General features: G+C 35.1%; 1 protein-coding gene across 1 annotated transcript in view; it reads right to left on the reverse strand.

Annotated features, from left to right (window-relative positions):
* The window catches only part of AGMO (alkylglycerol monooxygenase), a 319,390-nt gene that overhangs the window by 153,327 nt on the left and 149,999 nt on the right, over positions 1–16,064 (reverse strand). The window contains exons 7-10 of the mRNA XM_066239850.1: positions 14,264–14,329; positions 14,094–14,173; positions 11,026–11,160; positions 9,002–9,118 (exon numbers count right to left, since the gene is read on the reverse strand). Of these exons, the coding sequence (XP_066095947.1) occupies positions 9,002–9,118; positions 11,026–11,160; positions 14,094–14,173; positions 14,264–14,329 (398 nt within the window). The remainder of the gene's footprint in view (positions 1–9,001; positions 9,119–11,025; positions 11,161–14,093; positions 14,174–14,263; positions 14,330–16,064) is intronic.

Below are 16,064 nucleotides of genomic sequence, written 5' to 3' on the forward strand. Positions count from 1 at the left end.
GCCTGGGATAGCACCTAGAATTGCCAAGAGATTTTAAACCATCCAAAGTAATAGTTGAGTAGAAAAATATTGCTGGGTGGTCAAAAATAGGAGCAACAACAACAACAAAAATGTCAGAATGTTTAGAAACGTGGGGACAGTGTTGGTATCAGACACAGGGTGGGGAGAGAGTGGATATCAGATGATTTAGTGGAGAGCAGGAAACTTCTATTTGGATACATGGAATTCAGCAGTGACTGCCCTGGGACAGGAAAGCAAAGAGTACCAAAAAAATATTTTCTTGATGGTAGAAGAAATCAGTGTGCTTGAGTAGATTAATGTTTGCTTAAGGGAAACATTTTGTCATTAAAGAAAAATGCTGTTTTTACCATTATTTCCTCATCTTTATTTTTTAGGAGAAAATTCATATGGAAGGGAGAAATGAAATGTACCCCAAAACTAAAGCATGCTTTTAAATGCTTCATAAGAATATAGAGTTTTGAATAATGTGAACCTTTCAGTCACATAAAGATGGGAAAATTTATATATATATTTTGTACATTTGAAATAAAATGGGAGTTTGGCAAGGACTACAATAAAGTACTTAGAATAGTGCTTGGTATTAATGGTCACAATGATAATCATTATTGCTATGTTCAGGTTATCTCAATTTTCCAAATGGCACTTATATTAATCTTAATTAATTACAATAAGATAAAAAGCACAGAGAAAAGGTTCATTAGCTATTACAAATATCACAAGAAATTCTCAGACAGGAAGAAATGCATTTTCTGTTTTGGTTAGAGAATTTGTGATTCCTGAACAAAGGGAATAAAAAAAAAGGAACACCTCTTTCTACAAATTACTACCTGGCTGCAGAAGTCAGAGTGAAAACCATACCAATATCATGCCAGCTGCCTCGTCAATACCTCTATTTGGTTAATAGGCATCTGAAACTTACTTTGTCTACAACCCTGTGTGAACTTCCTCATCCACACGTCACCTTCTCCTGTTTTCTCCATTTTAGGAATGCCATCTCCAGTTTCTCCATCACTCAAGACAACAACCTGTGGCTCACACCTGACTCTTAGTCTCCCTGACTTTTTCTCTTCTTCTAATACATCAAAGACAAATGTCACCGTTTATCTTTGTATTTGATATTTTACATTAGAATTATATTCAGAGTAAAGATACATTTTAAACAGTATGACTAGTACCCTGTTTCACTCCAACGGTATCTCTGCCATGATTAAAATGCCCTTCTAACTATGATCTCCACTTCTAATATTATGTGTTCACCTAACATGGCCTTTCACCCCTGTCACATAGCCAGAGTTATCCCTTTAAAACTGTCATATCATATCACTCTGATGCTCTAAACCCTCCAGGAACTTCAAATCTCCATTAGAATAAAGCACAGAGTCCTAGATTAAAATGCTCACACATATATAACACACCCAGTTATCATTTTAGCATATTTCCCCATATATAAGACTCACAGTTTTTCAAAAAATTTGGGTATAAAAACTGGGTGTGTCTTATACAGTGGTTGTAGAATTTTTTTACTTGCATTTGACAGTGATGAGGAGTTGTATGAATTTTATGATGAATGAAACTTGAGTTTAATAACTCTATGTAATACATTTTTTTTCAAATTTTGAGCCCCAAATTAAGGTATGTCTTATACACAGGACTGTCTTATACATGGGGAAATACGGTAGCCCCCTGCAATCTAGTCTAATTTACGAATTTTTCACCCTTTTACCATTCTATGGAAAGACTCTGGCAGTCAACATAACTACTTTTATTATTTATTGAACGTGATAAATTTCACAACAGGAACTGTCATTCCCATAAACTATGTCCTAAAACAATCATATCTTTTATATAAAAATTATTCTTATTGAACTTTGTGTATTGTCACAAATGATTTGATAAAAAATTTTAATGATTTTATTCTAAGGATGTTGGGGGGGGGAAGTCTGGATTGGAATAATATAGCAACGTGGGGCATTTTTAGAAGTTTGCCTGAAAGGTGTCTGAGAAGGACTACTAAAGTCATCATTTTGATTCAAAATGCTCAGCTTCCCAACATCTTTAAAATGAGACCAGAATCATCTAATTCTTAAACCTCCATAACCTCCGGTGAGGAGGCAGCAGATGGAGTTCACTGGGACACCCGCTGGGCTGTGATCCCTATGACTCCGACTGACGGCTCCACCTTCCAGATGTCTGGGGCTGCTGGGTTAGTCATGCTGAAATCGAATGTTTGAAGACACTTCCTAGTATTACAAGATAGAAAAGAACCAGAACAGAACCCTAGGTGATACCACAATGATATTTGTAATTCCATGTGGATCTCAATAATCTATCTTGAAAAAAGATATTGTTCTTTACAGATTTTGTCAGATTGACTATACTCTTTTTTTTTCCTCATTTTTCAAAACTCTCTGGTTAGTTACTATTGAAACATACAAAAATAAATATGATATGAACACTTTTTTAGAATTTAAACAAGAAGGAAACAAAATAAATATATCACAGGTGCAAATATATCAGCTAAAATGTATAATGAATATTCAGAAGCACTGAACTGATATGGGATTCTTGCATTTCTATGAAATTTTGTAAGAAATAAAAGCAAGAATATACATTTTAAAAACTTCAACCAAATACTCGAAGAATAGTCATGTGACAATCATATTTTAAACTATGATTACAGTCTATTAAAAAATAAATGTGCACCCTGGACGGATAGCTCAGTTGGTTGGAGCACTGTCCCGAAGCACACGGGTTAATGGTTTGATCTCTGGTAGGGCACATACAGGAGCGGATCTATGTTCCCGTCTCTGTCTCCTTTCCTCTCTTGCTTAAATCAATAATAATAATTAAAAAAATAGTGCAACCAATAAAATAGAGAAGCAAGGGCTGGTTTATACTCCTACATGAAAAAAATAAATAATAAAAAAGAGAAGAAGAACCAGAACACAACAATATATTTGAAACAACTACTCAAGATATCGGATACAATTCAATAAGTATGAGAATGCCAGGAACATGGGGTCTTAAATGACATGACCTCTGCTATTGCCCAGCTTACTGCTTTCAGACAGTTTCTAGGCTGCATCTCAGAGAGTACAAGTAGAAACCCAAGCTATATACCATTCTGCCAATTCCCAAAATAAAAAAGAGAGCCTGCCCTGTGATGGCGCAGTGGGATAAAGCGTCGACCTGGAACACTGAGGTTGCCGGTTCGAAACCCTGGGCTTGCCTGGTCAAGGCACATATGGGAGTTGATGCTTCCTGCTCCTCCCCCTTCTCTCTCTCTCTCTCTCTCTCTCTCTCTCTCACTCCTCTCTCTCTAAAAATCAATAAATAAAACATTAAAAAAATAAAAAAATAAAAAAGAGAGAGAGAGAAAAGAGAGATATTAAAAGACAGCATCAGAGAGACAAATTTGCTTTTCATGAGTACTGTATTAACTTTAATAAGGAAATATGAGTACCAGCAACTGTGCATTTAGATTTGGATTTTCCAACGCTGAAATAAAATATCTAGTTTTTACATATTTTTTGTTGTTTGTTTGTTTTTTGTTTTTTAAAAATTTTATTTATTCATTATAGAGAGGGGAGAGAGAGAGGGAGAGAGGAGGGAGGAGCAGGAAGCATCAACTCACATATGTGCCTTGACCAGGCAAGCCCAGGGTTTTGAACCGGCAACCTCAGCCTTTCCAGGTTGATGCTTTATCCACTGCGCCACCACAGGTCAGGCTTACATATTTTTTAATAAGTCAAAATGAGGTTATAACTTAAATTATAAAGCAGGGGTCCCCAAACTTTTTACACAGGGTGCCAGTTCACTGTCCCTCAGACCATTGGAGGGCCAGACTATAAAAAAAACTATGAACAAATCCCTATGCACACTGCACAGATCTTATTTTAAAGTAAAAAAAACAAAACAAAATGGGAACAAATACAATATTTAAAATAAAGAACAAGTAAATTTAAATCAACCAACTGACCAGTATTTCAATGGGAACTATGCTCCTCTCACTGACCACCAATGAAAGAGGTGCCCCTTCCGGAAGTGCAGCGGGGGCCGGATAAATGGTCTCAGGGGGCCGCATGTGGCCTGCGGGCCGTAGTTTGGGGACCCCTGTTATAAAGCATTTTAGAGTTGATTGTTATTGGATGAGAACTGTTAAAGGAAGCTGCCTGATACTGAACATATTTGGGGACAGTAGTAATAGTATGAAGATATATTTAATTTCACAATTAATAGTTCATTATTTGATGTATATGACACTTCTAATGTGCACTTTCCTACTTGATTATATTTCAATATAGGGGAAAATTATAGTTTTCATTTGCACTCACGATGATCACTTGTCTAAATTCCTGGAGTCTATGCTTATTAGTAAAGCAATTTTTTCTAATATCCTTTCTTTACGACACATTTATTACATTCATTTTGTGGCTTTAAGTCATCATTGATGCGCATTTTGGCTCACATTTCATTTTTTTCACATTACTGCGGTTACCACCTAAAAACTTTAGGAAATTAAATGGAATCCCAATGGGCTGCACTGGAAGAATACAGTACACAGAGGATATGGATTTGAGAGGTTGCATCTAGGACCTAAACTCGATTGAATTTGTGCAAGTGACATTCTTTTAGGAGAGTACAACTAAATACACTGATTTTTTTTTTTTTTTTACCAAAGGTCTGTTAAAACAGGTCAACATGAAAACATCCGTTACAAAATTTCAGTGCCCATAATGTTTTGTGGAGTGCAGAGTAATTTAAACTATAAAAATCAGTTTCCAAATTTATATTGGATACTCTCAGATGCCTCATTAACTTGAAATGTATCATCAAATAATTTGTGTTAACACACATTCGCAGTAACTTTGTTACACATTTTATTATAAGACTCCGTTAAAATATTCAAACTGCTTTGAGTATGTCTGTTATTTAAAGGGATAGCATTGCCTTCGCAATTTTACTTTGGAAATGTATTTTCATTTCAAATGCGTATTCATGGTATCACCCCATGAAGTGGACCCTGGCAGCTACGGAATTGATTTTCCAAGCATTACTAAACCAAAATCAACATAAGAGTCTGTGGGTCATATCACTAAACCAAACATTATATATTTAAATATATGCATTACATGTTTCAGAAAGAAAAGAATGTGCCTTTTACACCTTTGTGGTGGCCATCATATTGCTTTTATGACTCCCAAAGTTAGTTATACAAAACTCTCACACATAAAACAAGTGAGTGTTTATCTACTCTGGTACATGCATAAACAGAAAAGGCTATGGGGCCACAGCAGGGGCCGCAATTACAAGTCAGCCACAGCTTTTCTATGTGATTATTGGCTACAGCGAATCTGGGAAAAAATATTGCTGTTGGATTTTAACGTCTTCATATGCTTTCAAACATCCCTGAGACGAGAAAGGGCACTATAGGATTTTGCAAATAAGCAATCTTTTCTTTTCCCCCTAGTGCACAGCATGTTTTTAGCAGAGAAAAACATGTGTGGGAAACAAGCAAATGCACCTTTTCAAAATTTATTTGTGTCAGAAACGAAGCTGTCTCCAACTCGAGTTTGAAAAGGATTTCAACACTGGATATCTCTCTTTGTCAATATAGCGACATGAGTTTCTCATATAGGTTTTGCTGCAGTTGGAAAATCCTGTGAAAATCATGCTATACATTACATATTTTAATATATGTACGTCTGGCTACATTTTTATTCAGTAAGCACTCACACTTGCTGAGACATTCAAATCTCTCGGTGAACCTAATGTTAAGGGTCTCTATTTCAAAGTCAAAATGAGTAAATTTCCATTTTTTCCTATAAATTAATGTATTATATTTTAGGATTTAATTAAGTACAACTGAAAAATTCAATAATGCAAACTGTATTCAACACTGCTCGGGTAATTGAGCATTAGATACAGGGGTGGGCAATAGTAGTTTAATAATAATAAAAATAATACAATAATTAAAATAAATAATACAAGAACAAACTGCTTTGCACACTTGCTATTGTAGACTTAATTTTGCCCACTCCAGTATTAGATGCAGATGATCTTGCTAGTCTTCAACTATCTGAATGCTATAATGCACATATATTTTAGTCATAATAGGTGAACGAATTAAGATAACAAAGTAACTTAACAAAGTGATCTGTGATGAAATAATTATACAATACTTGAAGAGATTATAATGAGGCCTTAACTTAGGCAATTAATAATTCTAAACATTAGGATAGTTTGATTTCTGCATGTGCATTGCTGAGAGTGATGTAATTCTTACTGCTGTTAAGAAAGCTTTGCTCCTGAAATAAATTCTTGGGTTCAAACTTTGTCTCTTTTGAAGCTAAAGGCAAATGAAGCAGCTACAATGTGGAACTGGTTTCATTAATTGTAACAAATACATATGTGAAAAAGCCAATGTATTTCCCACCATTGTATTCTCAAAACTTTTCTGATATACTGCAGGAAGGTTTATATGGATGCATTCTATAGTGTTTAAAACATATTTTTAAAAAACAAGTTCAAACCACTCATTTGTGAGTGATAATGATTTATGTAGATCTAACATTTATTTTTGCCTACTCAAATCTATTTCCCTTTTTCTATTTATCATTTCAACATTTCTGGAGTATTTTTGTGAGCCAGTACTTAAAGCAAGAGCTACCACGAAGGCAGAAATACTGTAGGAAAATTGGGAACAACAGTGGTAGAAAAAGAATGAGAAGATTTCTGACATTATTATTTGACTCACTGCATACAGTGTTACCCGAAGAAGAAAAATTCCAGACTCTTCAGCTCTATGAGTTAATAAATTTACTCTGGGTTGAATTTCTGTCACATACAACCAAAAAGTCCTACCTCACACACCCAGTAACCTACTTCAAGTAGATCTCTTTCTTTAATAATTTCATAGGGTTGCTATATTAAAATTATTAAAAATAACCCAAGTAAAACTTATTTACTGTATATATTATGAATAAATTTCTATTACTTGTAGAGTTTTCCTGGATAGACTGATATTTTCAACAGCAGAGACTTACTCTTTGAAAAAGATAGTTTTTCCAGCCTGCATTCACTGCTCACTAGTCACATTTATATTCCTTTACATTTCCTGGATTCTTATATTTTTTAGGAGTTTTTCATAGTATTCTTTATATCTAAGATAACTTCTGTCATATATTTTGATCTCATTGTCTTTTAAAACTGTATAATGGAAAGATTCTTTCTCTGTTTTTTAATGCACTAATTCTCTTTAAACTGATATTTAAGCCATTGATCGCCTCATGCCTACCATATTTTTGTGTTCTAGAACTTTAATTTGATTCATTCTAAATGTGCCTCATCATTTTTATTGTATCGTGTTTCTTGACTTTTTTAAACTTTTTAATTTCTTCATTATTTACTTCTTTAAACATACTAAACTTACTTAATTTGTATTTTAATCTCATTTCCAAAATATATTGTTTCAGAGGGTTTAGTTCTGTTGTTTTGTATTTTTGTTATGCTTTGTTGTATTGGCTATTTTTGTAGTTTGTTTCTGTGCTTTTTTATCTCCAAGTGTATAGTAATTGAGAATATCTAAAGGAATATGCTGAGACTTGAATTTAATGAATTGCTCTAAGCATGATTTGAACATAGGTCTTTTCAACTATGTTCTTAGCTATAGGCTTATAAGTCAATGGTTAGTGCAAATCCTTGATTCATAGCTGAGAAAGAATTGGTTTGTAGTTAAAAATTCTCAGGAAAGACTTTTTTTTTTTTAATTCTGCCTCCTCAAAGCCGAGTTCACTAATAGCCAAATTTCTTTTCCATTACTGCTTTTCATTCTCATCCCATTAATGAATTTGTTTGTTTCAGTTGCTTTGCTTGAAGTTCTTCTCTGAATTCTCACCTATGCAGGTTTTTGGCTTTGTCTGGTCCCCTAAGGTCTCAACCAACAGAGACTGCTCAATGCCTGGGACAGCTGTTTCCTCTTTGGACTCACATTTTCTCAACACTTCTAACCTGAAGGAACACCTCAATTTTTTGCAAGCAGCTCTGTGCAATGCATTTAAAGAGGCTTTCTAAAGTAAAAATTTTTCACAATTCCAAGTGCTCCGTACACTTTAAAAAATACAAATATCTAAACCCCTATAATATAAGAAATAGAATCCCCTCCATTCCTTTAGACCATATCTATTATTGAAACAGAGCTACTATGTGAGCCATCAAATTCCCGATTTAGTGAGGTTCTTTTATGAGGTACGTATTTTCTTGGTAACAAAGTCAAAGAAACTGATTTTTTATTTTTCTGTGATTCAATATTCAATTTCACCTCCTTCCCAGCTATCAGTCTTACTGCAAGTTATATACCGCTTTGAACTATTGTAAATCATTTTTGGAAAAAATAATGTAAATAAAGCTAGAAAACAAAACACATATTTAAAAATACCTCTGTTTTTATCTTTTTTCCATGGATTGCACATTTTTACATGCATCATTATTTTTGTTTTCTCGAAAATGTAGGCAGTGAAAATATTCTTGTGTGGCAAAAACAAATGAACAAACAAACAAAGCCCTCTCCAGGTTTTATGCTTAAATCAGAATTCAGATTCTAAACCTTGGTCCAGTGCTCTGGTTATTATGAAATCAATAAAGTCAGCTCTACATTGAAAAAATGTTTAAAGTCAAAGTATCAAAGTATTCTTTAACTGAATGTATATTAAAATTAATATAAAATATAATTTCCCAATTATTAATTTTAGCTTCTAAAGTACTTTTTTTGAAATGTTTGAGAAATTTGTCTGTGGCAAATTATTTACTATTTATCATCTAGCTCAAGAGTATGCCATTTGGTGGAATTCCATACTGAACCACTTTGGATATAATTTATATTCATTAATCTAGAATAATTAATTTACCTGTTTTAATATGAGGTATTTTATCAAGCAAAATAACATAATTTGGGGCACTATTTAAAATGGACAACACTTACAGCTTTATCTGCAAAGGTCTCTTCATAAAATGTGAGCATCAGAGCAAACTGCACAACTGCATAGATCTTTAACAGGTAAGAGGCCGATGATGAGTAGGGAACTTCTTTCCCTGTAACCTAGAAAGACAAGAAAAAAAGCCTTTCATTTATATTGTTCCCTGGCTTATTCCTCTCTTTGAAATTCACACTTAATGAAGATATGCAAAGGAAATGAAAAGTGTTGCTCTCTTTTTCCAAAATAATTCTAACATTCATTTTCTGCATAGAAAAAAATATATAAAAGTTATGAGACTTGTTTTTCATTTCAGAAGCATTATGATTCAGATATAGTCTGCCTTACATAGAGCAAACTAAGAATTGATTCAGCAATATATACAGATGATAAACATAACCAAAAGGAATATGAAAATATAAATAGAAAAATATGTCCATGAATAATATACAAGGTGGGGCAAAAATAGGTTTACAGTTATTTGTATGGAAAATAACACAATAATTAGTAAATTATAATGTAAGAATAAACCCTGTGCTTTGTGTACTCCTAACTGTAAACCTACTTTTGCCACACCCCATACGGGAAAGTATAGCAAAAGAGAAAATGGAAGGTAACTTTCGGTATTGGAAATAATTATGCCTCAAAGTATTAGTAACAACTTTTTCAAGTACAGAGTTTCCTAGAAACACTACAATTCTATTTCTTAATGCAGATTTTAGAAACTATGACTGTAAAATAGTCACTTTAGGTTATCTATTGAATAAAGAAAAATAATCAATAGACCACAGTTAACTAGACTCTTTGCAGCTGAAATAAGTAAAATATTTTTACCTATATCCAGTTAGCTCTTATTACATAACTTACTTTGAAAATATATGCTTTCATCAGTAGATGAGAAAACTTTTTTATTTTTGAGACAGGGACAGAGACAGACAGAGAGAGGGACAGATAAGGACAGACAGACAGGAAGGGAGAGAGATGAGAAGCATCAATTCTTTTTTTTGTAGCACCTTAGTTGTTCATTGATTGCTTTCTCATATGTGCCTTGACCAGGGGGCTACAGCAGACCAAGTGACCCCTTGCTCAAGCCAGCGACCTTGGGCTTAAACCAGTGAGTTTTGCTCAAACCAGATGAGCCTGCGCTCAAGCTGGAGACCTTAGGTTTTCAAACCTGGGTCCTCCGTGTCCCAGTCCACACTCTATCCACTGCGCCACCGCCTGGTCAGGCTAGATGAGGAAACATTTTTATTTAGATTAGGATTTTTGGGAAATGAAAATAATACCCATATAAAATATATTATTTTATTTCCTTGAAATATTGGCTAAATTTTATACTCATAGTTATCTTTGATATCAACAGTTTACTATTACTGTTGATTCCATATTACTATTAATGACAGTTATTTTGATAAAGAACAACAATATTATATATCCTGAATGATTGGAAAAATTCTTTTTCCATGTCTATAAAAGGAATTTCAGAATCATACTGAATATTTTAGTTGATTTCTAGCATTGTAAATCCCTAAATATTGCTTTTGTTTTAAAATGGGGTTTCTGCATGTAATGCTATGACACTAATTTCATAATGACATCATCATGGTGTGACTTCAGACTTTCCATTCTGGAGACCTCAGGTTTTCATGAACAAAATAAAGGCTAGACCAAATCATCTTTAAGACTTCCTCTGTCTCTGGTGGTTTAGGATTCTGTCAGGGAGCCACATGAGTTTCGGCACTACACAAAGTCTCCTGTCTGTGGGTTTGGGTGCATCTCAAAACCGGCCTCTGCTGCTCTGTACGCTAATCCATGCTCCCGGGTAAGACCCAATATATGCCTGGGCAAAGGCAACCCTCTTATTGGCCCCAGGTGGTGTCCACTCATTAAGTTATATACTACAAGGCTGCATCACCTAAAGGAACCTCTTTATTTTTCAGATTTGCATGTACTCAGCATGTATACAGGCTGGCGGTAGCCCTGACGTTATGACACTAATTTCACCACCACCAAATCCATGAACTCTACTTACCTCTGGGATTTCTTCATTCAGTCCGAGTCTTGGTTTACCTGGACCCCATCCTGGTCCTTTAAATATGACAGAAAACTTATTGAAGAATCCAGGTGTGGCCCAGAATGTTGTCCACATGTAAACTAAATGGTGGAACTAGAAGAATAAAAGATAGTTTATTTAAAATAAAAAAATCCTCTTAAAAAGATTTAATATAGTAATCATGTGTTTTATATTATTGTTTAATGTAATTTATGTGTTTTGTTTTGTTTTGTTTTAAAGATTTGTTTATTTTTTATTCATTTTTTTTTTAAAGAGGAGAAAGGGAGAGAGAGAGAGAGAGGAGAGCGAGAGAGGTGGGGAGGAGCTGGAAGCATCAACTCCCATATGTGCCTTGACCAGGCAAGCTCAGGGTTTCGAACTGGCGACCTCAGCATTTCCAGGTCGACGCTTTATCCACTGCGCCACCACAGGTCAGGCCAATTTATGTGTTTTTAATTGATAGGTAATGTATAATCTGATTAATGTTAATATGCAACTACATTAGTGGAGCAAGTTTTGAGAAAAATAAAAATGTTAAATGGGAACTTATGCTAGAGTTTTGAAGTAATAATAATAATACAGAAAGTTGAGGTGTTTAGATGTTATAACATATATTAATATATCTATCTGTTATGTTATTTTGAAAACTGACTACAATTTTATGGCTACCATTCTAGACACAACCATGAGAAATACATAGTAACATTTTAAAATCAGGAGTACTTTCTCATTTATTTGCTATATAATGACCTAAAACTCTTGGTCCCCAAAGGAGAGTAAAATGAATTGTATATGTCAAATAATAAGGAAAATAAATCCCAAGTTGTCTTTTATGCTTCTGAGGGAAAGATAAGAGATTTAGCTGAGTATAAAGGAATATACTGAAAGTAAGAAGTAAGCATCAGTTTTCATAGGCTCTGGAACTCCTAATTATCACAACTGGCTGATCTGACATTTCCGACAACATGAATGAGCATGTAGGAGACAAAACCCTAGTCAGAATTGTGACAATTACTACAGTAAAGAAAATATTCAAGTTTTTAAGAAAGTTAAAATAAATTGATATGTATTGAGCTTTTACTATGTGTAGTACATTGCTAATAGCTCAATACAAATATTTAATGTAATTATTACTTAAAACTTTGAAGGTAGTAGCTCTTTTTAGCCCCCCCCCCTTTTTCTGTGTGTGTGGATGCAACTGAGGTTCCCAAGGTTTAAATAATTCTCCCAGCTACTCACAACTGTCAAGTGGATGATTGGGGTTTGCAGAGAGACAATATGCAGACAGTCACAAGTATTCATGAGCTGCTGCTCAATTTGCATCAGGTTTGAATCGCCCAGGCTTTACAGAATTGCAATCAAATTCGCAAAGTGCAGATCTTCCGCTCATGCTGCACAGTTTTCAACCTCTTATTCTGTCTCCACAGCAGGAGTGTACGATTCTCCACAACCTTTCTAGATAAAAGTTCAGCCATGAACCAGCAGCGCAGACATCACCTGGGAGCTCGTCAGAAACACAGTCTTGGACAGACCTCAGGCCGGCGGAACAGAACTGCACTTTGCAAAGATTCTCCCATGATTCACAGGCCCCTTTAGTTTGTAAGGCTCTGTCACACAGACCAACTGATCTGTTCCATTTTTAATCTCCACATGACACAGACGAGACTACACCCACTGAAGAAGCAGCTCTTAATATGCTATTTCTAAATTGATTGTAATTCTGTAAAGCCTATTATCAATCAAGAAAATACCCTGAATATTTTTTAGTAGTCTCCTAAGAGATATGTTCTTAGTGTCAAGAAAGAGAAGGGGAGAGATAGACAGAGAAAGAGAGACACAAAGAAAATGAGAGAGAGAGAGAGAGAGAGAGAAATACTCTGTAGTTGAGGAAAAGAAAACTGTCCATTTTTTTCTTTTGAAGTGTGAGAGAAAAATGCCTTTCTCTTGAAAAAGGCAATTAATGGTGGCCTTTTTTTATGAAGATTCAGGAGAGAGTACAATTTAAATTGAGTTAAGCAAGTTTTGGGCTTGGCCTGGAAACCATCTTTGCTAAGTTTGCACTTGGCAGTTGTGTGTAGTTGGGAGAATTATTTAAACCCTGGGAACCTCAGTTTCATCCACACACACAAAGGGGTGGGGGGCTAAAAAGAGCTACTACCTTCAAAGTTTTAAGTAATAATTACATTAAATATTTGTGCTGAGCTATTAGCAATGTACTGCACATAGTAAAAGCTCAATACATATCAATTTATTTTATTTTAACTTTCTTAAAAACTTGAAGCAGTAGGTATGAAAAGCAGACCCACATGAACCTATAATTTTCTCGCTCCCTGAATTCTGGAAAGCCAGTGCCCCGGGCCGAGCTGTCGCTGACGGACCTTCTCAGTATTTCAAGCGTTCTTATCTTTTTCTGATTTATTAGTCCCCACCCACAGGAGTGTTTGAGGTGGTCTGCCGCTGAGGGATCAGAGCTTCACAGACATTCCTAATTTCTCTAGTGCCAACCGTTGAGCCCAGTGAACAACCAATCCCACATGTCTAACAGAAAACCGGTCCAGCACAACCCCTCTTCGCAGGTGAGGGAATGTGCAGACCTAACCAACCTGTAATAGCTCCTGACATGTACGTCCAAGAGCGGGCAGAGGCCCCACACCGAATTTCTAACCAGAGTCGTGCAGACTTGAAGCAAATATTTTTCTTACTGTGGGATCAGCCTTAATTATACATGTTTCTACTGCTCTTTCTGAATGCATGAATATATCTCAGGCCTATTCTAAGAAAGAATATGTTCAATAAAGACCCATTTTTAAACTCTAGGTAGTAGATACATTTAAAACATTTTATTAATTGTTTTCTAATGTGTTCTGCCCAGTTTGATTCAAACCTTTCTTTAAGCACCAGAGTTATTTTCAAATTCTTTTTAAACTAAAGAAAAATTTCCCAGGGTTGTATAATGCACTACCACCTTTTAAAACTGTATTTCCTTTTAAAGATGAGTTTATAATAGAATATAATTAATTCAGAAAGAATAAAACTAAGTATATTACCTGCACCTTGAATGGATCAAATGTATTAATGGGATGTGTCAGACCATATACAACTTTTTTATTCTCTGCCTCGAATGTTCCTGGAAGACAAACATTAAGATTATGACCTTTGCCTTTCTGAGAGTGAAAGAGCTAATTAATTTTTTAAAATTCTGGTATGTTTTACTTACCAAAAATTCTATCCCATATAATAAGTGTGCCAGCATAATTCTTGTCTATGCAATAACGGTTTCTGCCTATGAGAAAAATATTAAAAATATTTTTAAAGAATAAAGTTATACTTCTTGGAATACCTTACCTTTTATTTTAGAACCCATTTACAAAATTAAGACTTATGTAACAGAATGATTCCCCTAAATGTCTTTTCACTGATAATACTAGCCTTTATTAGCTAGTAAAGTGAGTGTTTATTGTATTTTTCAATTAATTTTACTAAAAAGAGCAAAGATTTTCTTTAAACTATTAGGAATTATCCCAGAGTATTTTTTAAAAGTGCTCACTATCAAAAGTAACATTTAACAGTAAATGGCCCAGAAAAAAATGGCACTAAGAGATAATATATGTAATTTGTATTTGTTTGTTCTTTTTGAATTGTTAAGTGAGTTATGTCTCCTTGTTTTCTCTGCATCTTTTGTAGGAAGAGAATTTTTGACTTAAGGTGAAATATTACTATTTTTTTAAATTATAAAATACATTAGTGAAAATCAAATTACTCTCAATTATTAAATTTCCTTATATGATATTTTCCCTTCCAAAGTTTTCAAATGATAATTTATGTAGCTGTGCATATTTCTTTAATAATAATAAAAGATATAATCATAGCCCATGATTGTAAATAAGAATAAAGGATATTAACCCAACAAACCACCACTCTAACATACTCACTATCTTTTTAATAGTTTTTTTTTTAATTTTATTTATTCATTTTAGAGAGGAGAGAAAGGGAGAGAGGGAGAGAGAGAGGTGAGAGAGACAGAGAGAGAACGTGGGGAGGAGCTGGAAGCATCAACTCCCATATGTGCCTTGACCAGGCAAGCCCAGGGTTTCGAACCAGCGACCTCAGCATTTCCAGGTCGACGCTTTATCCACTGCGCCACCACAGGTCAGGCCATACTCACTATCTTCATGTGTCCTCATTTCTTTACACACTGTCCCTACATGCAAATGTACATTTGAATGTGAAGGTGCCAGAAACAATCTCCCCCAGGAAAAAAGAAGTGGTCTGGGTACACACATGCACAACCAGGAGCCATACACGGTGTAAAAAGTGGCTCTCAGTTGGATGGGGGCACTTTGCCCCTCAGGGGACGGACAATGGCAGTGTCTGAAGACACTTTCAGTAGTCACAATTGCGAGGTTATAGATATTACTGGCGTCTAGCACATAAAGAAGAACATGTCATAATACACAGAACAGCCTGTGCCCCCAAACAAAGTACTGTCTGATCTCTTTAAAATTAATATTAAAATGTTAATAGTGCTGTGGCTGATATAAAGCAATATGTGTGGGAAGGAGCTTTGGGGTCAAACAGAGAAACCTCGCAACTATTTCTTCTTCAGTGTGGACTCGCTCTTCTCCTCTCTTTATGTTTCCTTTTCGATGGACATAGGGAACCCAGGCGGACAGCACTCTTGGCCTCTCCACCCCCTCACTAATGAGTCCCTCGTGGTGGTGAATGACTATTGCATTTGGAAGAGGAAATTGAACAAGTGCAGCCTGACCTCGTCCTCTCCTCTTCCTGGGGGAGCTTGGGCTTCTGCTCTGCTCCCGGTCATGGGAAAGGGACCTGCAGAGCTGGCTAATTTCTGGGACTTAGAAAAACAGAACAACAGTACTTATTCTTTTATTACCACTTCCTTCTCTCAACATTAGGTTTGTGAGATGTACTCATGCCATTGCCTGTCATAATAATTTGGGTATTATCACTGGGATATAGTTCTCCATTACGTGAATGGCTTACAGTTGATCTTT

This window comes from Saccopteryx bilineata, chromosome 7 (assembly GCF_036850765.1).
Source record: "Saccopteryx bilineata isolate mSacBil1 chromosome 7, mSacBil1_pri_phased_curated, whole genome shotgun sequence".
NCBI lineage: Eukaryota > Metazoa > Chordata > Mammalia > Chiroptera > Emballonuridae > Saccopteryx > Saccopteryx bilineata.